The sequence below is a fragment of the Chiloscyllium plagiosum genome, chromosome 2 (genome assembly GCF_004010195.1).
Source record: "Chiloscyllium plagiosum isolate BGI_BamShark_2017 chromosome 2, ASM401019v2, whole genome shotgun sequence".
Taxonomy (NCBI): Eukaryota; Metazoa; Chordata; class Chondrichthyes; order Orectolobiformes; family Hemiscylliidae; genus Chiloscyllium; species Chiloscyllium plagiosum.
The window spans coordinates 132,971,072-132,997,182 of record NC_057711.1 but is presented as its reverse complement, the minus strand read 5'-3'; the positions used below and the strand labels follow the sequence as shown (position 1 = coordinate 132,997,182).

At 42.0% G+C, this 26,111-nt stretch overlaps 1 protein-coding gene across 6 annotated transcripts in view; it reads left to right on the top strand.

Annotated features, from left to right (window-relative positions):
• The window catches only part of LOC122564092 (zinc finger protein GLIS3-like), a 567,943-nt gene that overhangs the window by 500,618 nt on the left and 41,214 nt on the right, over positions 1 to 26,111 (top strand). For 4 of the 6 annotated variants that reach the window (XR_006315822.1, XM_043718654.1, XM_043718669.1 and 1 more), the window contains exon 9: positions 12,935 to 13,119. Coding sequence is in view for 5 of the 6 variants with exons in the window: in XM_043718654.1 (XP_043574589.1) it covers positions 12,935 to 13,119 (185 nt within the window). In the remaining variant the exon portion in view is untranslated. The remainder of the gene's footprint in view (positions 1 to 12,934; positions 13,120 to 26,111) is intronic. The other 2 variants (XM_043718678.1, XM_043718662.1) reach the window with 1 other exon arrangement.

The following is a 26,111-nucleotide window of genomic DNA, read 5'->3' as shown; positions in this document are numbered from 1 at the left end:
CTTCTAAATGTTCATATAAAAGTCCCTCTGACCATAATGCCCAGTTGATTCTCTAAGTGAGTTATTTGAACTAATCCTAATCCCATACCATATCATAATTTCAATCCACATAGAATTGTTGTTTTAAACACTTAACTCTGAATTTTCTTGACAATCGAGAACTTGTGCATCATGACGAAGAGAGCAGCTAACTCCCAAATGTGGAAATACTGTCCCCAAGCACGTTGTCAGAGGGGAGGGACAGATTTTAAGTTAAATTTCCATGCTTTACAGAGGGGGGGCAGTTACATTTGTTTGACCTTATTTTCACTGGTAGAAAACATGAGGTGTGCTCTTTATACCTCATAGAAAGAAAGTCTAAAGCTGCCAGAGCCCTCCAGAAGGATATGTTACCCTTTTGGACATTGTCCCTTAGAGGCGGTTTTCTATTTGGAAGAGATAAGGTACCCTTTGGAAGAAAAGGTTAATGTGCCCTTTGGGATTGTTAAAGTTAGACGTGATTCTATGTGAAAAGTACTTAAACTCATTGGAATTGTCAAAAGGAACGTTTTCTCTTTAAATATTTTACACAAAAGCTGCCTGGTAGATAAAGCAATGTTCACTATTTGTGGATATAAACCTGAGCACTAGCATCTTTACTAGGTTAATGCCAGGTGATTGATTTCATAACCTTTCATTATCACAGTGTGGTACTTCTCAATTCACAGTCTGATTCATAGATCCAAGTGTTTATTAACTTTTGCAAATGGAACAATGAATTTCAATACTTGTTTTTATAAGGGGTAAAAGAAACTCCAATGCAGTGAATGAGTTTTTATCAGAAGTGAATTCGTCAATGGACTCTTAAGAACTTTATTTCAGCATATGTCTTGAGATCTGCCCACTGTGGATAGTGGGTCAGTTGTCATGGTAGGTGTTCAGGCACAGGCATGAATTGGTATGATTTGGTACAAAGGGTCCATTGTAGGTGGGTAAAGAGTATATGGTTTGTCATGGAGGTTATAGGGGTTTATGGTAGGGGAATGGAACGGTTTATGGTAGGGGAACAGAAGGGCACAGGCTGCCATACAACCATATGAAATGGGCAGAGGGTGATGAGTTGGCCTGGAGGATATGAGGAGTTGTGAGGGTGGGTGCAGGGCATTGATTAGCATGGGAGAGGATGAAGATATGAGGGGTAGGGACTGGGGAACTAGAGGACTTTTGTATTCTTGATTTCTTGTTATATCCTCAACAATGTGCTGTTATATACAAAAGTCTTCACCCCAGTCTGTCTCGACAATGAACAGCTTCCACACACACTTCCAGATCACCCACCATGATTCCCATTTTGTCTTTTTTCTCAGACCCAAGTGCTCTGCTGAACATAAATTTAGGACTGAGACAGCATTTTCTAAAGTTTACTTGTTGAGGCTGCCTACAGTAGAACTCAAAACATTCTAGCATTGATTCAGAGAATGGAATGCCACGACAGATGCAAAGGATCATTCCACTCACAACACAGGACACCTTCCTTTGGTATCCTTTCACTTAACTGTACAGTAAATCAGCAATCTCCATTATTAGCCAGGGAGTTGTCAAAGGATCCTGACACTTTATTATGTGACAACAAAAACAGAAATTGCTGGTTAAATTCAGCAGCATCTGAGGAGAGAAATCAGAGCGAACATTTCGAGTCCAATAACTCTTCTTTAGAACCTATATTGCACTCCTACAACCCAACTTTCTTCCAGTTAAGATGTTGAAGGGCATAGTCTGCTTCATATAGAACCTGGATTCAAAAAGTGCTGATTTTTTTTGCAATATGTATAGAGTCTTTCGAAAATGTTGTGGAGAGAAATTCAAAATTTCTGCATTGATATGCATTTACATTTTAGCACCTCAGCAAAGCTTTATAAATCAGTGAAATATATCAAGATCCTGTCTTCCCAGAAGAATCTTTTGAGAGTGGGTGATGGATGTTCACTTGTAATTGAATTTAGATTGATGGCCAAAAGTCTTCTGGGAACAATTCCAAAGACACTGTATTCTAATTAGTTTTCATCAAAATACCTAGACAGTACTTCACATGGTCACTACTCTCTGAAAGCAGATGTGGACATTTCTCGAAGTATTTTTCCCTGACATCATGCTGCAACCAAGTAGAAAATGAGGGAAAAAAATGCAAAATTTCAAAACTATGTTGAAGAACTGTACCTCTTGTACAGATCTGTTTTTTGGAAGTCTTGATGTGGCAATCATCTAGCATTCATGAAGATGTTTGGACTATATTTTTAATATCATCCTGGGAACCTTGTTCATCTATTGAAGCATTGATATGTAGCTTAAAAAGAAATATTTGAATAACAGACAGTTGTTATTGATATCAGGAAATCTCAGCGAAATTCCTCATTTTAAAAAAGTTGTAATCGTGAAAGGATTATACATGTAGCACAGATCAGGAAGAATGACTTTGTTATTTCTGGCGTGACCAATATATTGAATGATAATATGAAATTTATGAAGCTTAGAATACCTTCTCTTTTTTGTCTTCTCCTCTGAGGTTTATTACTGTATCATTCAGCAGTGTATGGATACAGAGACATTGCTTGTATGCAGCATATCAATTGCTGTCACAGGGAGTATATTCAGGCTTTTTTGTCGTATTCTGTAAGCTTTGATTTCGGATGATGGCTTTACATCCTTGAAGCAACTCTTCAAGGCATTTTTCTCAAGCAACCATCCTCAATGTTCAAGTTTTAAAATAATTTACTGAACTCAGTCTGGCTTTTAGGAAGAAAACAGTCAAACATGTCACATAATGCAATGCACTATTATTTACTTCCCTTCGAGAAGCTTATAATTTAGGAGTTAGTCAATCCTTTGGAAGGTGGATCTTCCACACCTCCACTGCCCCATAGAAAATAAGATAGAACGTAGAACATAGAACATTACAGCACAGTACAGGCCCTTCGGCCCTCGATGTTGCGCCAACCTGTGGAACTAGTCTGAAGATCATCTAACCTACACTATTCCATTCTCATAATTATGCCTATCCAATGACCATTTAAATGCCCTTAAAGTTGGTGGGTTTACTACTGTTGCAGGCAGTGCGTTCCACGCCCCTCCTACTCTCTGAGTAAAGACACTACCCCTGACATCTGTCCAATATCTATCACCCCTCAATTTAAAGATATGTCCCCTCATGCTAGCCATTTCCATCCGAGGAAAAAAGGCTCTCACTATCCACCCTATCTAACCCTCTGATTATCTGATATGTCTCAATTAAGTCACCTCTCAACCTTCTTCTCTCTATTGAAAACAGCCTCAGGTCCCTCAGCCTTTCCTCATAAGACCTTCCCTCCATATCAGGCAACATCCAAGTAAATCTCCTCTGAACACTTTCCAAAGCTTCTGCATCCTTCAATAATGCAGTGACCAGAACTATACGCAATACTCCAAGTGCGGCCACGCCAGAGTTTTGTACAGCTGAAGCATGACCTCATGGTTCTGAAACTCATTCCCTCTACCAATAAAAGCTAACACACCGTATACCTTCTTAACAACCCTTTCAACCTTGGTGGCAACTTTCAGGGAGCTTTGTGCATGGATACCGAGATCTCTCTGCTAAGATCTCCACAGATCTAAGTGATTTCAGTATCCAATATTCATTGGGTGATTCAGAAATCAGCCAGCTGCATCAATTGTCACATTAGTCAGACATATTCCTCAGACATGTCTGCCTGTTACTGCAACTCTGAATTGTTAGAACAGGTCTAATGTAATACTTGCACCAAATAGCTGAGGGCATTTCTGGGTTGGATCTGCTGCTGGACAGTCTACACTCACCTAACTTCTAGATTTCTGAAAATAGATTGAAGGATCTGGTTCAGATGGGTTCCAACTGAATTGCTCATGTTATGATTTTCATATGGCACTGAAATGATTAAGAAAACCTGTCTTCTTCATCATCTCCTGATTTTTCTCTCAATATTCACCATGAGGAAGATAAGTTTAGTGACTGTGCAAAGTGTCAGCATTTCTTCCTGTCATACTTGTTGGATAGAAACCGAGAGGACTGCAGATGCTGTAAATCAGAAACAAAAACAGAAGTTGCTGGAAAGGCTCAGCAGGTCTGGCAGCATCTGTGCAGAGAAATCAGAGTTAACATTTTGGGTTGAGCGACTCCTGAGGAAGGGTCTCTCAACTTGAAGCATTAACTCTGATTTCTCTCCACAGATGCTGCCAGACCTGCTGAATTTTTCGAGCAGTTTCTATAATTATTGGATACCATGACTTATGTTGTCTTTCACATGTCATGTTTTGGAAAGGAATTCAGGATTAGTATTGTTTGGCTACATGATTGGATTAGATTAGATTAGATTACTTAAAAGTAAACAGCAGAATGAGCTGAAATGAAAGACATAGGCATATGAAAAGTTCAATTCAGCCAAAATTTAAATGAATATTCAAAACTTAGTTATGTCTCTTATTGTTTTAGTGGTAACTATCTTTTTTGCCTTCCTCTTGAATCCGAACTTTTTAAAGTAATTCTATTAAATCCACATTAACTCCCATTTTCTGGAATTTGATTATTTGTTTAAAACCCACAAGTTTATACTGAAGGGTGAAAGCCAGGTCAGAAGACTCTAGTTGCATATCTACAGTCTATCATCATCTCTTCTGACTCGATTCTTACTGATTAAGATCTGTTTCTTCAGCAAATCAACCTGGGAAATTTAATGGATTAAAAACGTTCGATAGATGCATTGTTGATTCGGAAACAGTGGCGTTATCATTGTCATCATCATCATTAAGTAGGTCAAATGTAACTTTCCAAGCAGTATTCTTGGGCCATGCATTTCATCAATAACTTTATTTGAAAACCAGGACAAGCTACAGAGGTGCACCTTAGTCGTGGATAAGGATATTCTTATGAGACATCTGGGAAGTAGCGAAGGATAAATGGAATAAGACTCATGTACCTACCTTTTATGTAGAATGTATTTTGCATCTCAAATCAGTTATCAAATGCCTAAATAATTTTAAAGGTACTTAACTGTTTAATCTGTCATCAGCAAGGTTCCAAAATCACTATCATCTGTTGCAAGCAGAACTATAATAGCGATGGACAATAGCCTGGCTATGGAGGAAGAAGCCAGCCTAGAAGGAAAAGCCAGATCAATGTGCAAACTCTGACCAGATGATCAAAACAGCAGTATTGTAAGGAAGAACTGACACACCCAGAATTCAACCAAGAGACATTCAACTCGATGTCTAGATTATACCTTTAAAAATAACCATACGCAACTACCAAGAAAGAAATTGAAAACAGCTTCTCCCTCATTCTCTTCGCTTCCCCAGCCAACATCAAAGTACATTTTTTGCTTCCTGCGTTTTTTTTTCTACCTGTTCAGAAATAAACGTCTGGACAAATTTGAAATACAATGAGTGCTATTTTCTGCTCCCTGGTGTGGCAGGAGCAATGACAAATCGGTGAAAAGAGATGGAGAGAATGAAAAGAATCAAAATCTTGATGTCAAGCAAAATCTTTGTGATTTTCTCATCAAATGGCATCTTCAGGGTTTCACTATTGGCTGTGACTGTCCTATTTCCATGTCAGTCCATGCTCATTAAGTCCCAACTTGTGTTATTTTTCTGCCATTTCCAATTTTCATCTCCTTTCCTGAGAAATGAAATGGTGCAAATTCTTGAAATGTGAACCAGAGGAGGTACCCAGCGGCTGCAACATATAGTATGTTTGTCCTGGCCATCAGAGCAATGCCGCTGCATGCTATCTGAGCACCATCATCCTCACTGACAAAACCCCAACAGCCTCCACAAATCATCAGAGCTGCTCTCAGGCGGACTTACACATCATTTCAGAGTTAGAATCATAGAATAGAGTCCTTGATTCCATACAGTGTGACAGCAGGCTATTCGGCCCATCGAGTGCACTGCGACCCTCGGAAGAAGATCACACCAAGACCTGCCCCCTTTACCCTATCCCCATAACTCTGCATTTCCTACGGCCAATCCACCAAATGTGCACATCTTTGGACAGTGGGAGGAAACTGGAGCACCCAGAAGAAACCCACGCAGATACAGGAAAAACATGCAAACTCCACACAGACAGTCACCCGAGGGCGAAATCGAATCCAGGTCCCTGGTGATGTAAGACAGCAGTGCTAACCACTGAGATACCGTGCCACTCCAGAGTTCAGGAACACCTATGGCCTGCATGCTTCTGCGAGCTCCCTTTGCAGACAGGAACACATGCATACATCACATGCACCAACACAGATGTATCTTACTTCATAACACTCACTCACTTTCCTGTCTATTTGGAGACTACTAGCCTTTGTCTCCTTTACATTGCTTTCTTAATGCACACTCACTGACATCAGCTCTGATTTGCAGGCTGTCTTCCTCTGTAGCTTGCATTTCTTTCCAGTGCATTGGATGAGAGAAGCAGTTTGTCATACTGGGGAGCAGTGTACAGTCAAAGGTGTGGACGTGTTGTTGTGTGGCACCATACTACATAAATATTTCAGCTGCAGCATTTGACCAAGGTCAGTCCTGCTCCAAATCAGGTGTGAGCTGCTCAGGGATGCCAGGTACATCCATTAGGGTAGTGTAGAGACACTGCCTGGGCCGTGGGCCAGGTTTACCTGCAATGAGACAAAGGGAAGGATTGAGTATCACAGAGGTGAAAATGTGTTGCTGGAAAAGCGCAGCAGGTCAGGCAGCATCCAGGGAACAGGAGAATCGACGTTTCGGGCATAAGCCCTTCTTCAGCAGTGCTAACCATTGAGCCACCCTCTATGATTATTTATTTTTTGTATTTTAATGTTACCTGCTTGTTTAAATATTGAATTATTGAAAGTAAACAGCAGAATGAGCTGAAATGAAAGACATAGGCATATGAAAAGTTCAATTCAGCCAAAATTTAAATGAATATTCAAAACTTAGTTATGTCTCTTATTGTTTTAGTGGTAACTATCTTTTTTGCCTTCCTCTTGAATCCGAACTTTTTAAAGTAATTCTATTAAATCCACATTAACTCCCATTTTCTGGAATTTGATTATTTGTTTAAAACCCACAAGTTTATACTGAAGGGTGAAAGCCAGGTCAGAAGACTCTAGTTGCATATCTACAGTCTATCATCATCTCTTCTGACTCGATTCTTACTGATTAAGATCTGTTTCTTCAGCAAATCAACCTGGGAAATTTAATGGATTAAAAACGTTCGATAGATGCATTGTTGATTCGGAAACAGTGGCGTTATCATTGTCATCATCATCATTAAGTAGGTCAAATGTAACTTTCCAAGCAGTATTCTTGGGCCATGCATTTCGTCAATAACTTTATTTGAAAACCAGGACAAGCTACAGAGGTGCACCTTAGTCGTGGATAAGGATATTCTTATGAGACATCTGGGAAGTAGCGAAGGATAAATGGAATAAGACTCATGTACCTACCTTTTATGTAGAATGTATTTTGCATCTCAAATCAGTTATCAAATGCCTAAATAATTTTAAAGGTACTTAACTGTTTAATCTGTCATCAGCAAGGTTCCAAAATCACTATCATCTGTTGCAAGCAGAACTATAATAGCAATGGACAATAGCCTGGCTATGGAGGAAGAAGCCAGCCTAGAAGGAAAAGCCAAATCAATGTGCAAACTCTGACCAGATGATCAAAACAGCAGTACTGTAAGGAAGAACTGACACACCCAGAATTCAACCAAGAGACATTCAACTCGATGTCTAGATTATACCTTTAAAAATAACCATACGCAACTACCAAGAAAGAAATTGAAAACAGCTTCTCCCTCATTCTCTTCGCTTCCCCAGCCAACATCAAAGTACATTTTTTGCTTCCTGCGTTTTTTTTTTCTACCTGTTCAGAAATAAACGTCTGGACAAATTTGAAATACAATGAGTGCTATTTTCTGCTCCCTGGTGTGGCAGGAGCAATGACAAATCGGTGAAAAGAGATGGAGAGAATGAAAAGAATTGGGGGCATAGCTTTAAATTAAGGGGGTATCACAGAGGTGGCTGGGTCTATACTCGATGGAGCTTTGAAGGATATGGGGAGGGATCTAATTGAAACTTATGGAATACTGAATGCCCTGGACAGAGTAGCTGTTGGGAAGATGTTTCCATTGGTAGGAGAGACTAGGACCAGAGGGCACAGCCTTAGAGTTAAAGAGAAGACCTTTTCGAGTGAAGATAAAGAGAAACTTCTTCAGCCAGAGAGTGGTGAATCTATGGAATTCACTGCCACACAAGGCTGTGGGGGTCAGGTCATTGAGTATATTTAAGACTGAGTTAGATAGGTCTTTGGTTATCAAGGGTATCAAAGGTTACAGGGAGAAAGCGGGAGAATGGGGTTGAGAAACTTATCAGCCATGATTGAATGGAGAAGCAGACTCGATGGGCTGAATGGCTTAATTCCTGCTCCTATGCCTTACGGTCTTAGGAAAGCAGTCAGTGGTGATACGCCAGCAGGAAATGTGGTGAAGTGTAACCAGTGAGTGAGGATGACAGACGAAGGCAGGCAGGGATAGTAATTTGGGCGGGTAGGTAAAGGTAGGTGATAACCATTGAGTGGAAATAATGCGTGCACTGTTCGAGTTGTGGGGGTCCATGAGGTTAGGTGAGGGGTGAGTGCAGTGGCCAAGTTAGAACAAGTACCGGCCCTGTGTGTGTGAGATAGCAGAGAAACGATGGTGCCACTTACCCTTGTAGAGCACTGTAGATCATTGACTTTCTTCCTGCACTGCCACACAGTCTTGAGTTAGGCTCCAGTCTGTGTCCAGGTTGGGTTGGTCTGATGGTATGGCCTCCTGTGGCAGGCAGCAGGAACAAGGACTGCCCTTTGATTTACCGAGCCACCCACCCACACCTCCCAGCTCCCTATCCATGAAGCAGACATCAAGCTACACTTTGGCCTTGACCATATCGGTTTACACACAGTCCCAGCACCACAGTTTGTGCAGCATTTCCTAGTCGGCAAGATCTGAAGTGGTGTGCAACTTGGCTTTATTTATGCCGCTGTCAGTACGATAGGCAGTGGCCAGCACTTCTGCCTCTCCAGCCTCATAATTCCTCAAGGAAACCACCCACCAGCCCAGTTGCACATTTAAAGAGGTGAAGACTTGAAGGTTGCGTGAGAAACGTTACACCAGGGCACACAGAACTAGGCTATGTGAATCTCATATGACAAAACACTTCAACTATGAACAGGAAAAATCCACGCAGTGTAACAAATGTATGTACCCGCAGAATAATGCTTTAAATGTTCTCATGATTGTCAGCACTCGTGTTGAATGGGACCTCTAATTCATAGCCAACGAACAATTATGAATGTATTCACTTTGGGTTTCAGTGGAATTTACATGAGATTCTGATAGCCCTCTACTTCCTCATGCTCATTTCAAGTTTGCCCTATAACTATAGCAGACACTTTTTGGCATAATGTTTTCCTTCTCAGGAGGCTGGGTATATCTTGCTAGGAAGTAGTTGTGTCACAGGTTACTGGATTCACGGGAGCAGATCTGAGAAACAGCAACAAGTAATCTGAATCGCAGCCTCTCTCAATTCAGTCTGCAATCTGCTGAAAAAGATGAGGTTACTTAGCCAATCAGAGTTCTTGAATCTTTTACTGGTATTTTCAGCTTAATGAATGTTAATCCAATGTTTTTTAACATATATCATAGGGTCATAGAGTTATACAGCACAGAAATAGACCCTTCAGTCCAACCAGTCTACACTGACCATGTTCCCAAACTAAACTAGTCCCATCTGCCTGCACCTGGCTCATATCCCTCCAAACCTTTCATGAGCTTATCCAAATGATGGAACTGGACCTGCACCCACCATTCTCTCTGGCAGTCCATTCCACACATGAACCACTCTCTGTGTAAAAAAGTTGACCTCATGTCCTTTTTAAATCTTTCTTGTCTCAGCTTAAAAATATGTCCCCAGATTTTAAACTCCCGCACCTTAGGGAATGGACACTTGTCATTTACCTTATCTATGCCCCTCATGACTTTACAAACCTTAATAAGGTCACCCCTCCACCTCCTATCCTCCAATGAAAAGGTCCCAGCCTTTCCAGTCTATTTTTACATCTCAAACCTTCTATTCCTGGCAACATTCTGGTAAATCTTTTCTGAACCATCTCCAGTTTAATAATATCCTTTCTGTAGCAGACTGACCAGAACTACGCACAGTATTGCAGAGGAAGCCTCGCCAATGTCCTGTACAACCTCCACATGATGTCCCAACTCCTATACTCAAAGATCTGAGCAATGAATGCAAGCGTGCTAAATGCTTTCTTAACCACCCGTCTATCTTTCAAAGAATGATGTACCTGAACCCCTAGGTCTCTCTGTTCTGCAACACTATCTAGGGCCCTACCATTAATTGTATAACTCTTGTCCTTCTTTGGATTACCAATATGCAATACCTCACACTTGTCCAAATTAAACTCCATCTGCCACTTCTCAGCTCACTGACCCAAATTGTAATCTTAAGTCACCTTTTTCACTATCCACTATACCACTCACTTGATATCATCTGCAAACTTAATAGCCATGCCTCCTATATTCTCATTCAAATTATTTATATAAATAACAAGCAATAGTGGAGACTTGGTGCAGATACCTCTCAAAATGTTAGCTGCAGTACAAGAAAGTTTCCAACAAATCTTTTCAGCGGATAACAGTAAAAGTGCAACAGATTATGGAATAAATATTTCGTAGCTTACATACTTGGAACTGGTATTTGGGAGTTAGGTTACCTTGGGAAATCTCCAGAGGTTGAAAATCTTCCTGGTTTAGAATTAGGTTCTGTTGATGTTAGCTGACAGCATTTACCCTGTCAATTATTCTCTCCTGGAAATTTTCCAACATTCTTCCAGCAAGGGTGCCTAAATACTCAATAAAACAATCTTTCTTCACCACAATTTATTCAATATGACTTCAAGAGCACGATCCCTGAATCTGGATGCACAATAGCACAATAATGAACCATTTTCCACTGATACTGTAGCACCAATCCCATTCACTTTCTGTAGAGAAGAGAATCCTTTAAATAGCAGATGTAGAATTATAGGGAGACTGATTGAGCAAAATAAAATTAGCAGAATTTCCCAAGTTGCACCCCAGTTGAACTTTTATACCACTAGCTTGGATAGTTTAGGAACCAGCCAGAATATTAAAGGCTGCAGATGTACAAGTCTGGGTGAGTCTGATAGTTAATTAACTATCAGATAGTTAATTAGTCTCGATAGTTCATTAGTTTGATGTTCCACAGCATGATTTACTCTGCATCTAAAATTTTTCATTTGGGGAGTTTCTAATCTCATCTCATTGTCAGAGATAGTTCCAGATAGCATTTCCCCACATTGAGAACATTTCCAAAACTCCCTTCCAATTCAGTAATAGAGTCTGGGAGGCGAAAAATGAGCAGAATTTACAAAATTACAATATTTACAATATACAAATGAACAAAAATTATCATGAAAGGTATGAAACTTAAAAAGAAAATGTTACTGTACAGATTGAGGTTTGAATATTTACACAGAAGCATTACTGCACAACCTCAAATCAAATATGCTTTTTCCGTTGTCCTAAGTAAGCTCTGATTATAGCGTCTGTATCACAGGCAGCATATGCTCGAAGCAATATAAGCTCCACCCCAACCACAGTAATGCACTGTAATCACATCAGTTTCATCCCACAAAAACCATCCTTCCTGATCCACAGTCACATAGTTCCATTAGATTTTAACCATAGTTGACATTCCTAAATACTACAATGCCAGACTAAAGTAGGACAAATCCCTCTGTCCGTGGGGATGCCTGATCTCCAAACAATGCAACTACCCAACACTTCAACTATCCTGTGCTCCCTGTGTGGCAGAGTCTGCAAGTCATGTATGTTATAGCCATCTCAGAGCTCATTAAATTGGAATGGACTGCGTAAGGAGAAGGTGGCCAAAATGAAGACTGAAATAAATGAAAAAAAAAGGAAGAACTAAATTATGAATGCTAAAAGAGTCAACATGTAATAAGCTTAAAGAGTTGAAGCAGTTCTCAGTATATTTTCAGGTCCTATCCATATCTATTGCAAATTTTGTTCAGACTTTGTCATGGGGTTACATTTTAGCATGCTACAATAAAGGGAGACTAAACTGGTGGAAAATAGGGGGAGAGAGGACACATCTGATATAAATATCTATGTAACTGCTTCCAATGTGGCTGCAATTCATTTGATGTAGCTTCCAATTCAACTGGCAGGACTATAAACTCAACTAGAAAGATGGTTAAAGGGCAATTCAAACAATTCAGTATCCCACCAGATTTTTCTGTTACATGAATCTGAAGTTTTTGCAAAAATAAGAAACACAATATTTCCTAACAGTTAAGGGGCAGGGTGGGGGAGCAATCTGTGAGTATTTTGAAACAGCATCCATGTGGTGTCAAACACCATTTGACTGTTCCTTTAGCAGCAGTAGGCTTGCAGCTTTCCAGTGGAAAATTCTGATTAATGGAGAAATTTGAATGTAGATTGAAAGCTGTCCAACATACCCACTTTACAGGGTAAGTGGGACTATTAATAAAGGCTGTAGTCACTAATGTCAGCAGGCCAGGAACTCATTGTGTAATTCCTGAACTATTTTAAATGCCATAAAGCACAACTAAATGAAACCATTCTTTTGTAGTATAAAGTGACTTGCAATTGTTTCCCAGATGCTAAATCCAAGGTGAAGTGTTAGTGGCTGTGGGCTCCTTTCCTTCACACTTTGGACTTTTACCACAAGTGAATGCAGTAAAGACATCGTGATTCTGTTTAAAGTTCATCTTAAATGGTCAGTAGGTCTCTTGTACATAAGGGACAACTTTGTAAAGTGACCGTTTCAATTTGCCATTTTGACTTTTCCAGCAGATTTGCGTCCTCTGCTCCTTCTCCTCATCACATCAGTCCCAGAAGAATTGCAGCAGCTCCACCCCTGATGCACAGAAGGACATCACAGCCACCCCAAGTACAACAGTTTTCAGGGTCCCACCTCAAACCATACCCACCCATCACAGCTTCTTCCGCACAACCAAGCAGTATCCATGTCCAAGGTAAGAAACAATGACCACAACATGAGAAATTCTGGTAAATTCACAACAGGAACCTCGTTGAAAAATGCAATGTTCTGTAATGTCTTTCTGAAAACTGATTTCAACTTCCAGAGGTGAGTTACCAGAGGTGCAATATTCCGAGCCTTGGAAGTGCATTTGTAGCCACATATTTATATGGCAATTCTAGTTGAGTTTCTGATCAATGGTAACCCCAAGGATGTTGGTAGTAGAGGAGTCAGTGATAGTAACAGCATTGAATGTCAAGGGCTGGTGGATAGATTGTTTCTTATTGGAGATGGTCATTGCCTGGCATATGTGTGGTGCAAATGTTACTTGCCTCTTGTCAGTCCAAGCCTGGACATTGTCCAAATCTTGTTGGTTTTGGACATGGACTGCTTCAGTATTTGAGGAGTCACAAATGGTGCTGAACATTGTGCTATCATTAGGGAGTATCCCCACTTCTGACCTTATGATGGAGGGAAGGTCATTGATGAAGCAACTGAAGATGGCTGGGCCTAGGACACTCCACTGAGGAACTCCTGCAGAGATGTTCTGGAACTGAGATGACTGACCTCCAACAACTACAACCACCTTCAATGTGTCAGTTAGAATGCCAACCAATGGAGAGTTTGCCCCCTGATACCCATTGATTCCAGTTTTGCCAGGGCAAATTGTTGAATGCAGCCTTGATGTCAAAGGCTGTCCCTCTCCCCTCCCCTCTGGAATTCAGCTCCTTCGTCCATGTTTGAGCCAAGGCTATAATAAGATCAGGATCTGAGTGGCCCTGGTGGGACCCAAACTGGCCGTCACTGAGCAGGTTATTGCTGAGCAGGTGCTGCTTGATAGCTCTGTTGATGACACCTTCCATCACTTTATTGGTAATCAAAAGTAGACTGATGGGATGGTAATTGGTCGGGTTGGATTTGTCCTGCTTCTTACATATAAAACATACCAGCCATTTTCAGCATTGTGTTGTAACTGTACTGGATCAACTTGGCTAAGGGAGTGGCAAGTTCTGGGGCACACAGCCTTTGCAGTATCCAGTGTCTCCAACTGGGTGTCATGGTATCTTTCTTGATATCATTTGGAACAAATCAAATTGACTGTGATACTGGGCACCACTAAAGGAGGCTGTGTATATTGTTCAAATGCTTCAGTGTTATCGGTTACACTGATGTCTTCGCCTCTTCCATTGAGGATGGAAATGTTTGTGCAATGGCATCCTCCAGTGGGTTGTTTCGTCCACAAACATTCACAATTAGATTAGACAGGACTGCAGAGCTTAGGTCTGATCTGTTGGTTGTGGGATCATTTAACTCTGTCTGTCACTTGCTGCTTTTGCTGTCTGGCACGCAAGTAGCCCTGTTTCGTAACTTCACCAGGTTGACACCTCATTTACACGTATTGCTGATTCTGCCACGGGCGTGCCCTCCCACACACCCCATTGAACCAGGGTTGATCCCTTGGCTTGATGCTATTGTCGTGTGGGCAATATTCCAAGTCATGAGGTTGCTGATTCAGTTTGAATACAATTGAGACGTTGCTGATTGTCCACTGTGCCTCGTGGATGCCCAATCTTGAGTTTGACATCTGTTCCATTTAGCACTGTTTGGTATCTCTGCCCTCTCAATTTGACAGAGTTAATTGTTCCTGATGAAGGGCTTTTGCCTGAAACGTCGATTTTCCTGCTCCTCGGATACTGCCTGACCTGCATCACTCTAATCTTGACTCTGATCTCCAGCATCTGCAGTACTCACTTTTGCAGAGCTGATTTGTCTCTCTATATGAACCTCTAAATGGAGACCTCACTTTTATTCAGCTGCCTCTCGATGTCTATCCCCTCTGCTATACGTTCTCCCCGTGTCTGCGTGGGTTTCCTCCGGGTGCTCCGGTTTCCTCCCACAGTCCAAAAGATGTGCAGGGTCAGGTGAATTGGCCATGCTAAATTGCCCGTAGTGTTAGGTTAGGGGTAAATGTAGGGGTATGGGTGGGTTTCGCTTCAGCGGGTCGGTGTGGACTTGTTGGGCCGAAGGGCCTGTTTCTACACTGTAATGTAATCTAATCTATAGGGAGGCTGAGGTGAAAAAAGCTGGGGTCACTGCTCATGTTTTTCCAGCTGCTACAATTATCTTTCACCCTCTTCCTTCGTCAGTCAGATAGAGCTGTCCAAGCTGTAGGCAGTCGGTTGTGAGTTCTGGGTACACAGAGGTCAGCCTGAAGCTAGGTGAACTGCCAAACTGGTGAAGTCTCTCCCAGGAGATTGGCAGCCACCTATCCAGCTGTGAAACCAGTCTCTCTGAGGGAGTGCTTTGAACACCAGGCTCTCAGCTGGCCATGACTGGAGCTCCTCAATGGAACTGATCCAGACTTCTCAGCTCATCAGTTTCACGAGATAACTCTTCCGACTGTCGGCTTACCTCGGTAACTCTGGAACCACATCACAAAGTTCGGCGCATGGGCTGTTAAATCCAGAATTGAGGATTAAAATAGCACTTTGTAAGTCAGAAGTCACACAACACCAGATATCATCCAACAGGTTTATTTAAAATCGAAGCTTTTGGAGCACTGCTCTTTTGTAACTATCTAGGTTTCCCAGCAGGCCTAAGAGAGCTGTCCACTCACCTCAAAACCTTTCTTGATAAGAGAAAAGGACATGATGTCAGAAACCTAAATGAATATCAGCTTTAGAGAATTTAACTTCCCACACACTTGTCTGTCTAAATACTGCTCCATAGACAACATTTAAAGGGGTCTTCAGGCAGTGGAGTTTTAAAATGGTGAGGTAAAGACCTTTCTAATTCTATCAACAGCAGGTATCGTGTTGGAGAACCTTCCCAGCCACAGGCCAGTTGAGGGGATTTTACCGAAAACCAGTGGGCCCTCCTGCACACAGTAACTCTGGTGAGCTTCCTGCTAACTTAGGGGTCAGATCTTCCCCATGGACTCATAGTCCCAAGACTGAGATAGATAGGCTCTTGAGTATCAAAGGGATCAATGGTTACGGGGAGAAAGCAGGAGAACGGGGCCAAGATTGAATGGCAGATCAGACTCGATGGGCTGAATGGCCTAATTTCAGTTCCTATGTCTTATGATCTTACGGTCTAATAGATCTACAGCCCAGAAAGAAGGCCCTTGGAAACATCACATCTGTGCCAGTCAGACACATCGACCTAACTATTTTAATCCCATTTTCCCCACCCATGTAGTATGGCCAAGGTACCTTGTAATGTGAAGACTCCTGAACTTTGATGAAATGGTCAATCCATTACTTTCTTTAAAATCAACAATTGAATTTTAGTCATTTACTCACTGCATGAAAACTGTAGTTATTAATAAATACAAAATGATCAGTCCAGTTGCTGATCCAACTGTTGTAATTAGAGAAAGGCGTATGTCTTTTTAAGAGTTTATGGCTTTTGGGTTGAGCTTCACGGACCAGGCATGGACAGAAATTTTAATCATCCTTAGTTGAATCATCTCAATGCATTTGAGAGTGCACAATGGTTCTGTTTCATCGGTTTTGGTACATTTCCTAATATCAGGTGGCTGTGGGAAGCCAGTTCTAACAGTCACCATCTCCTGCAGTTCACTACCTTGCTGTTCCAACTTGTTTGGAATGATTTAAAGAGCTGTAGCCATGGTCACTGAAATTTCAGTTCAGTCCGATACCAAACAATAGTGACATTTATCTATCTCAATGTGCAGTCTTAAACTTGTCAGTTTAGTTTAAATTGGCTGTACGAGGCGAGAGTAGTTCCATAGCCAACACTCCTTTACAACAAAGAGCAGTAAACAGTTTTCCTGCTGAAGACGGGATGTCTTGGAAGCCTGTGTGAATCTCCAAGTGTTAGTGCTTAAATAACAAGCACTCATGAAATCAGTCCAAGATTGACTGTCCTCTGTACTCCATCAACTGCTTGTGTTTTGCAGCTGTGTTTCTTCATAAGAAGAATAAAAGGCTTTTAAATGATCATAACATCTTTCTGAAGGAATTAGGCTTCATCTCACAATTTCATGCAGTAACTCTGAAGGTTGCAGCACCATTTCCGTATTTAAAAAAACATTGCTAGCTAAAGTCTGAAAATTAAAGATTTTTTTCTTCAATCCTCTCCATTGTCTGATGTTGTGCTGTTATAATTAGCACACAAAATACAGTGTAAACAATATTTGTTGTTGCCACCAACATAGATGCTTTTTGTTCTGAATGTTCCAAACTAAACATTCAATGATTTGCAGTTTCAGTGATTGGATCAGGTTAACAGCCCCAATCAGAGAACTCACGCTCTATGAGGTCCACCTGGCTGCCCTCATTACCATCACCGTAGTTGGGTTGCTTTTAAGAAAAATAGAGTCATAGAGATGGGCAGCATGGAAACAGACCCTTCAGTCCAGAATTATTTTAAAATTTCAACGAATAGATTTGATGATGAATAAAATCACTTTGAAAATGTTTCTTTTTCAATTTACATTAGCGCTGTTGTACCAAGATATTTAGTCGTGGAGCTTACTCTTGCATTTACCACCACTACACATCAACTTAAACTGTATATGCACAAGCTGCTCAGGAGAAGTTAATAAGTCTTTCATTGCTTTTGTCCTCCCTACCTGTTGGCTGAAGACATCTAATTCCATTTTGGTGTAGCTTTTACAAGTAAACAGGGTGATGAAGAAGATATATGGGATGCCTGCCTCCATTGACCAGGGTGTGGAATATCAGACCAAGGAAGTCTTGTTACAGCTTTATAAAACATCGGTTAGGCCACGGATGGAATACTGTGTGTAGTACAGGTCGCCACACGATCAGAAAGACGTGATTACACAGGAGAGGGTACAGAGGAGGTTTACCAGGATGTTGCTTGGGATGAAAAGCCTCCATTATGAAGAGGGGCTGGATAGGCTGGGTTTGTTTTCCTTGGAGCAGAGGAGGCTGAGGGGTATTGTTTTTCAGTAATCGTCACACAGTCTGGAAGGAACAATGCCATTCTGACGGCATTGGAGGCAGAGTGGGAATTTGGTTCAAAAAGGAAGAAGTGCTTTTTGCTTACTATTTTTGCCTCATAGTTTGTAAGGTTTCTATTTGAAAAACAGGATAAATTGAAGCGCAGGATCAGGGGAAAGTGAGAACTGCGGATGCTGGAGATCAGAGTCAAAAAGTGTGGTGCTGGAAAAGCACAGCACACTCTCCTACTCCCCGGATGCAGCCTGACCTGCTGTGCTTTTCCAGCACCACCCTAATCTTGACTCTGATCTCCAGCATCTGCAGTCCTCACTTTCTCCTCCCTCTGATTCAGTCGTTGGTCAGGAAAAGGAGGGTGTGACTATGAGCGAGGCCAGTAGAGGGATGCAGGAGGTAATGCTGAAGAAGCCTCAGCCCTTGAGCTCGTCTAACAGGTTTGCTCCCTGTGTGGATGAGAGTGCGGGTTGGAGAGGGGTTGACCAAACTGACCATAGTGGTATAGGGAGCTTTTCAAGGAGTGGGGAGAAAAGAAAAATGTAGTTGTAATCAGGGATGGTATAATCAGGGGAATAGACACTACTCCCCATGGTCAGGAACGAGGGTCCCGAAGGCTGGGCTGCCTGCCTCGTGCCTGGATTCAGGATCTCTCACCCGACTGCAGAGAAACTTGGAGTGGGATGGGAAAGATCCAGTCATAGGTACCAATGATACAGGTAGAAAGAGGAAAGAGCTTCTGCTGAGGGAATATGAGCAGCTAGGAGCTAAATTAAAAAGCTAAACCATAAAGGTAATATTCTCGAGGTTACTGCCTGAGCCATGAGCAGGTTGGTACAGGTCAACAAGGTAAACACATGGCTCAAAGATTTGTGTCAGATATACCAATTCATGGGACATTGACACCAGTACTGAGGAAGGAGGGAGCAGTTCCGATGGGATAGGATCCACCTGAATCATGCTGGGACCAGGATCCTGGCAAATTGCATAATTAGGGCTGTGGATAGAGTTGTAAACCAAATACAGAGGAACCTCGATTATCCGGCATTCGATTATCTGAATATCAGATTATCCAGCAAGATCGCAAGGTCTCGATGCTCGGCTGAACTATGTTATCCGGCATTCGATTATCCAAATTCGTTTAACCGAGTGATATATTCCCCGCCTGTGTCCTTCGGATATTCGAGGTTCCTCTGCAGTGGAGTGTGGGTTCATATGTAGGAAAATTCTGGAAAAAGTTAAAAGAGGTGGGGGGCACTTAGCAGAGGTTATTAAAGTTTCCAGAACCAAGTAATAAGACAGAGAGTATGGAAAGGGATATCTTTGAGAAGGGAAGCAATCAAGGCAGGACTGTGGGTGCTGAACTTCAATACAGATTGTATATGAAACAAGCTAATTGAGTTTGTAATGCAGATTGAAATTGGTGGGTACAATGTGGGTATCACATAGAAATAGTTGCAAGACGATCAGGGCTGGGAACTAATTAATTGAGGATATTCATCCTGTTGGAAGGACAAGCAGATGGACAGATGGGCAGAGAGGGTGGGGTTGTCTTGTTAATAAGAAATGAAATTAAATTGACAGTAAGAAATGATATAGAGTCAGAAGGCGTAGAATCTGTGTGGGTAGATTTGAGGAGGCACAAAGGAAAAAGTACCCTGACAGCTGTACCCAGGATGTGGGGAAGAAAATAAACCAGGAGATAGAAAAGGCATGTAAGAAATCCAATAATCTTGGGGGACTTCAATATACAAATGGACGGGAAAACTCAGGTTGATGGCAGATCTCAAGAAAAGGAATTTGCAGACTGTCTACACAATGTTTTCTTTGGAGTAACTTGTGGTCGAGCCCCACTAGAAAACTGGCAATTCTGGATTTGGTGATGTATAATGAGGCAGATGTGATGAGGGAGCTGAAGGTAAAAGGATCCCTCTGGAGCAGTGACTATACTATGACAGAACTCACCCTATAATTTGAGGGGGAGAAGCTGGAATCAGATGTAAGGGAGTTGCAACTGAATAAAGGTAACTGCAACAATACAAGAGAGGAGCTGGCCAGAGTTTATTTGAAGGGAGGCCCAGCAGAGAAAACAGTGGAGCAGCAATAGCAGGAGTTTCAGGGTCTAATTCGGGAGGCACAGCAGAAATTCATCCCAAGGAAGAAGAAACACATTGAGGGGAGGATGAGGCAAACATGGCTGACAAGGGAAGGCAGGGACAGCATTAAAGCAAAAGTCTACAATGTGGTGAAGAATAGTGGGAAGCCAGAGGACTGGGGAACCTTTAAAAACTAGCAGAAGATAACTCGGAAAGCATAAGGGAAAGGCAAGATGAACTATGAGAGTAAGCTAGCTCATAACATAAAAGAAGATTGCAAAAATTTTTTTAGATATCTAAAAAGTAAGAGAGAGGCAATAATGGACATTGGACCACTGGAAAATGAAGTTGGAGAAGTAGTGATGGGGAGCAAAGAGATGGTGCAGGAACGGAATAGGTATTTCACATCAGTTCTCACAGAGGAAGACACCAGCCACACACCCAAACTTCAAGATAGTCAGGGGACAGAGGTGAGTGTTGTGGCCATCACTAAGGAGAAGGTGCTGGGGAGGCTGAAAGGTCTGAAGGTAGAAAAATCACCCAGAGCAGATGGACTACATCCCAGAACTCTGAAGGAGATAGCTGAGGAGATAGTAGAGGCATTGGTGGTAATCTTTCAGGAATCACTGGAGTCAGGGAAATTCCCAGAGGACAGAAAAATGGCTAATGTAACACCCTGTTTATAAAGGGAGGGAGACAGATGACAGGAAATTATTGGCCGGTTAGCCGGACCTCAATTGTTGGAAACATTTTAGATTCCATTATTAAGAGTTAGGTTGCGAAGTACTTGAAAGTACATGACAAAATAGGGCACCTAACATGGCTTTGTTGAGGGGAAGTCACACCTGATAAATCTGTTAGAATTGTTTGAGGAAATAACGAGCAAGTTAGACAAGGGAGAGCCAGTGGAAGTGATCTACTTGGATTTCCAGAAAGCCTTTGACAAGGTGCAGCACAGGAGACTGCTAAATAAGAAATGAGCCCATGGCGTTAGGAGCAAGATACCGACATGAATAGAGGATTGGCTGACTGGCAGAAGGCAGGAGTATGGATAAAGGCGTCTTTTACAGAATGGCAATTAGTGACTAGTGGAGTTCTGCAGGGGTCAGTGTTGGGACGACATCTATTCCCGTTATACATTAATGATCTGGACAAAGAATCTGAGGGCATTGTTTAAAGATGGCACAAAGATAGATGGAGGGACAGGTAATGTTGAGGAAGAAGGGAGGTTGCAGAAGGACTTGGACAGGCTAGGAGAGTGGGCAAAGAAGTGCTAAATGGAGTACTATGTGGGAAAGTGTGAGATTATGCACTTTGATAGGAAGAATAGAGGCATAGACTGTTTTCTAAATGGGGAAAGGTAACAGAAGTCTGAAACACAAAGGGACTTGGGAATCCTAGTTCAAGATTAACTGAAGGTTAGTATGCAGGTTCAGTTTGCAGTTAGGAAGGCAAATGCAACATTAGCATTCATTTTAAGAGGATGAGAAAGTGAGGACTGTAAATGCTGGAGATCAGAGTCATAAAGTGTGGCACTGGAAAAGCACAGCAGGTCAGTCACCATCCGAGGCACAGGAGAATCGATGTTTCAGGCGTAAGCCCTTCATCAGGAACTTCTTGACTCTGACATTAATTTTAAGAGGGCTAGGAAACAAGAGCAGGGATGTACTGCTGAGGCTATACGAGGCTCTGGTCAGATCGCATTGGGCCCGATATCTAAGGAAGGATGTGTTGGCCTTGGAGGGGGTCCAGAGCAGGTTTACAAGAATAATCCCGGGGATGAAGGGCTTGTTGTATTTGTGCAGCTGTGGACTCTGAGTCTGTGCTTGATGGAGTTTAGAAGGATGAGGGTGGGATCTGATTGAAACTTACAGAATACTGAGAAACCTGAATAGAGTGGATGTTGAAGAGATGTTTCCACTAGTGAGTGAGACTAGGACATAAGGGCACAGTCTCAGGGTGAAGGGACAACCCTTTAGAACTGAGATGAGGGGGAATTTCTTCAGCAAGAGGGTGGTGAATCTGTGGAACTCATTGCTGCAGAGAGCTGTGGAGGCCAAGTCATCGAGCGTCTGTAAGACAGAGATGCACGGGTTCTTCATTAGTAAGGGTTATGAGGGGAACGTAGAGGGATGGAGTTGAGAAACATGTCAGTCATGATTGAATAGCAGAGCAGACTCAATGGCCCAAACAGCCAAATTCTGCTTATGTATCTTATGGTCTTATGATTCAGATATGCCAAATTATAGGAGACATATACATAGATCATGAGAACCTAACCCACTGCCGATGTGTCTAATACCAGAAGGCATTAGTTTAAGGGGAAGAGTAAGTGATTTAAAGGAAATCTGAGAAAATATGTTTTTGCCAGAGGGGGTAGAAATTGGATATTTTTTCTGATAGTGTGGTGGAGATGGATACTCTCACAACATTGAAGAGGCATCTGGATAAGCACTTAAAATGCCAGGGCACAGTCGGCTATGGTCCAAGTGCAGGGAAATGGGATTTTTTTAGTTTGATGTTTGTTGGTCAGTATCGACATAGTGGGCCGAAGGACCTGTTTCTATGCTGAATGACTCGATACCTCAGTTTGAGGTGCATGACAACGATTATCTCTGTAGAGTTTAAGACCCCAAAATGTTGGCCTCTGACTCCATGAGGGGGTCGTGACCCAAAGTTTGGAAAGCCCTGTTCTGCACCTCTGAATATTTTCACAATGCACGTCAGTTCTGGATCTATTCACATGCCTTGGGATTCAGATACTCCAGAGGAAAGTGTCAGAGAGCTATGCATTGCATGTCCAGACCAAACTTTGGAAACATGAGGTTTCTATCAGCAGTATGAAGTAATTATGCTAATTTTTCATATTTATACAAGTAAATGGAGCATTGTAAAGGTGTTGGTCCTCTATACTAGTATGTTGTGTGTTAAAATTTAATATTGTCATTTCGCAAGCTATTATCTTTACAGTCTGCCAGCTTTCCATATCTGTATCATATATAGGCCAGGATATTAGTGCAATAACATAAAGACCAGACAGGAATGTTGCTGAAACTGTTATCACTTCACTAAGTTGGACATAGACTTCCAGATTCGGAGGGATGGCTGACCCAAGGCTAAACCTTGAGAAATGGAGGAGAAAGGAAGGAGGACAGTGTCAGAGGCCCTGGGGGAGAAACCTGAAGGGGGAGAGCAGGGTGAGATCCAGAGGGAGCGATCATAAATGTTGGGTGGAGGTTGGAGACCTAGTCAGGGACATGGGATGAGTCAAGTTCATCAAAAGGGGCAGTCAGGGAGGATAGGAAGGAGGATTATAATTACAGAGATTAAAGCAGGTAAGTTGCATCCGTCATGCAAGAGGAAAAGCATTTCTATCTTGGTTTCAACAGGCCTTTGACTAACTAGTTTGCTGAGACTTGGGAAACTCACCCAGACAAATTTACAATTAAGATGGTATTTAATTTGAAGGCACACTGTGTATTGTGATATTTAAAAGACTATTTGTCTCCTGTAAGAGTGTTTGTTGCCCACAGCTCTCAACTACAATACCCATTCCCCCTCGTTTAAACTGAAAGGGGGTGTATAGATTCCAATTATCAGAATTTTACATTTTATATTCACCTAACCATGGGTGGCACAGTGGCACAGTGGTTAGCACTGCTGCCTTGCGGCACCAGAGACCCGGGTTCAATTCCTCTCTCGGGCGACTCTTTGTGTGGAGTTTGCACATTCTCCCCGTGTCTGCGTGGGTTTCCTATGGGTGCTCCGGTTTCCTCCCACAGTCCAAAGATGTGCAGGTCAGGTGAATTGGACATGCTAAATTGCCCGTAGTGTTAGGTGAAGGGGTACATGTAGGGGAATGGGTCTGGGTGGGTTGCACTTTGGTGGGTCGGTGTAGACTTGTTGGGCCGAAGGGCCTGTTTCCACACGGTAAGTAATCTAATCTAACCTAGGGATTATTATTCCTCACATAGTTTGTAAATCTGCAACATATTACCAAATAATCTTTCTGTGCTGCTTCCTTTGTAGTTTTTACAAATATTCTGTCAGAGCATGATAGACTGGTTAGCGAGGTTAGATCACATGAGATCAAGGGGGAGCTAGCCAATTGGATACAAAATTGGCTTGAAGGTAGGAGACAGAGGGTGATGGTAGAGGTTTGTTTTTCAGCCTGGAGCCCTGTGACCAGTATCAGTGCTGGGTACACTGCTTTTCATCATTTATACAAGTGATTTTGAATGTGACCATAGAAGGTGTGGTTAGTAAGTTTGCAGATGACACCAATATCGGTGGTGTGGTGGACAGTAAAGAAGATTCTCTCAGAGTATAATAGGACCTCGATCAGATGGGCCAATTAACTGACGAGTAGTAGGTGGATTTTAGTTTAGTTAAATGCAAGGTGTTGCATTTGGTCAGGCAAATCAGGGCAGTACTTTTTCAGTTAATGTTCGGGCCCTGGGGAGGGTCACCAAACAAAGAGACCCGGGGGTGCAGGGGCTTGGCTCCTTGGAAGTGGAGTCTCAGGTAGACAGGATGGTGAACAAGGCATTTGGCACACTTGCCTTCACTGGATAGAACACTGAGTACAGCCGTTGGGGTGTCAGGTTGTAGCTATACAAGACATTGGTTCGGTCATTTTTGGAAAACTGCACAGAGATTTGGTCACCCTGCTACAGAAAGAATGTTGTTAAACTTGAAAGGGTTCAGAAAAGATTTACAAGGATGTTGCCAGGGTTGGAGGGTTTGAGCTACAGGGAGAGGCTGAACAGGCTGGGGCTGTTTTCCCTGGAGCGTCAGAGGCTGAGGGGAGACCTCATAGAGATTTATAAAATCATGAGGGACATGGATAGGATAAATAGACAAGGTCTTTTCCCTTGCGGGGGAGGAGGGGTGCGAACTAGGAGGCATGGGTTCTGGGTGAGAAAGGAAAGATTTAAAAGGGACCTAAGGGGCAACCTTTTTATGCAAAGGGAATGAGCTGCCAGAGGAAGTGGTGGAGGCTGGTACAGTTGCAACATTTAAAAAGCATCTGGATAGGTATATGAATAGGAAGGGTTTAGAGGGATATGGGCCGGGTGCTGCCAGGTGGGACGAGTTTTTTTAGGGATCATGGTTGGCATAGATGAGTTGGACCGAAGGGTCTCTTTTCATGCTGTGCAATTTTATGACTGTATATGATATCCTTTGATGTCACTGATTCTGCTGATATTAAAACATAGCAGATTATTTGGCTTATGCCAGCTCAAATGAGAATTGGTTATTTCGAAACAAATGAATTGTCATTGTGAGCATTTCCTCAATATAGTTCCAAGACACTGGAATAATTTAATTGACATTTCAGAAAATTTTAATGAAATACATGGCTACTCAATGATTCAGCTGGTACATGCAATCCCATTGGAAAATAGGAATTAGACAGGAATCATCTTCACCAACAGACATGACAAAAAAGATATTGTTATCTGCAAACTTATCCACATATTAAAGTATGATTGCAAATATAAACTTGAAAGAGAAAGTCACTGTTTCTGTTTTTTTGATTTTGTTCCTCATTGTAAATGTTTGCCCTGCTTTGGTTTCTCAACCAGGATCACCCCCTTCAGCCCCACATCCAGTTTCCAGTCTTTCTGCAGGTTTCAGAGATTTTCTCCAGATTTTAATTATATGATTATAAGTCAATAAAAGCACTAATGTTATATAAGCAAAACCAGCTTGAAATCTAAACTGTCTCACCATCTTGTTCAAATCGGTGTTGCTTGTTTTCTCCAAGTTGGGGGTTGGAAAAATTGGAGCCTTTCCCTGACAAGTCATGTTCAATTTTATCTCCATCTCCATCTTTACTAATTTCCCGAGGGAAGAACATTTTTGTGTGTTTCCCTGTTTGTTTTATTGAGTTATTGGTAATTAAGGATGTATGTTTAAGACATCTTACCCCACCATCTCCT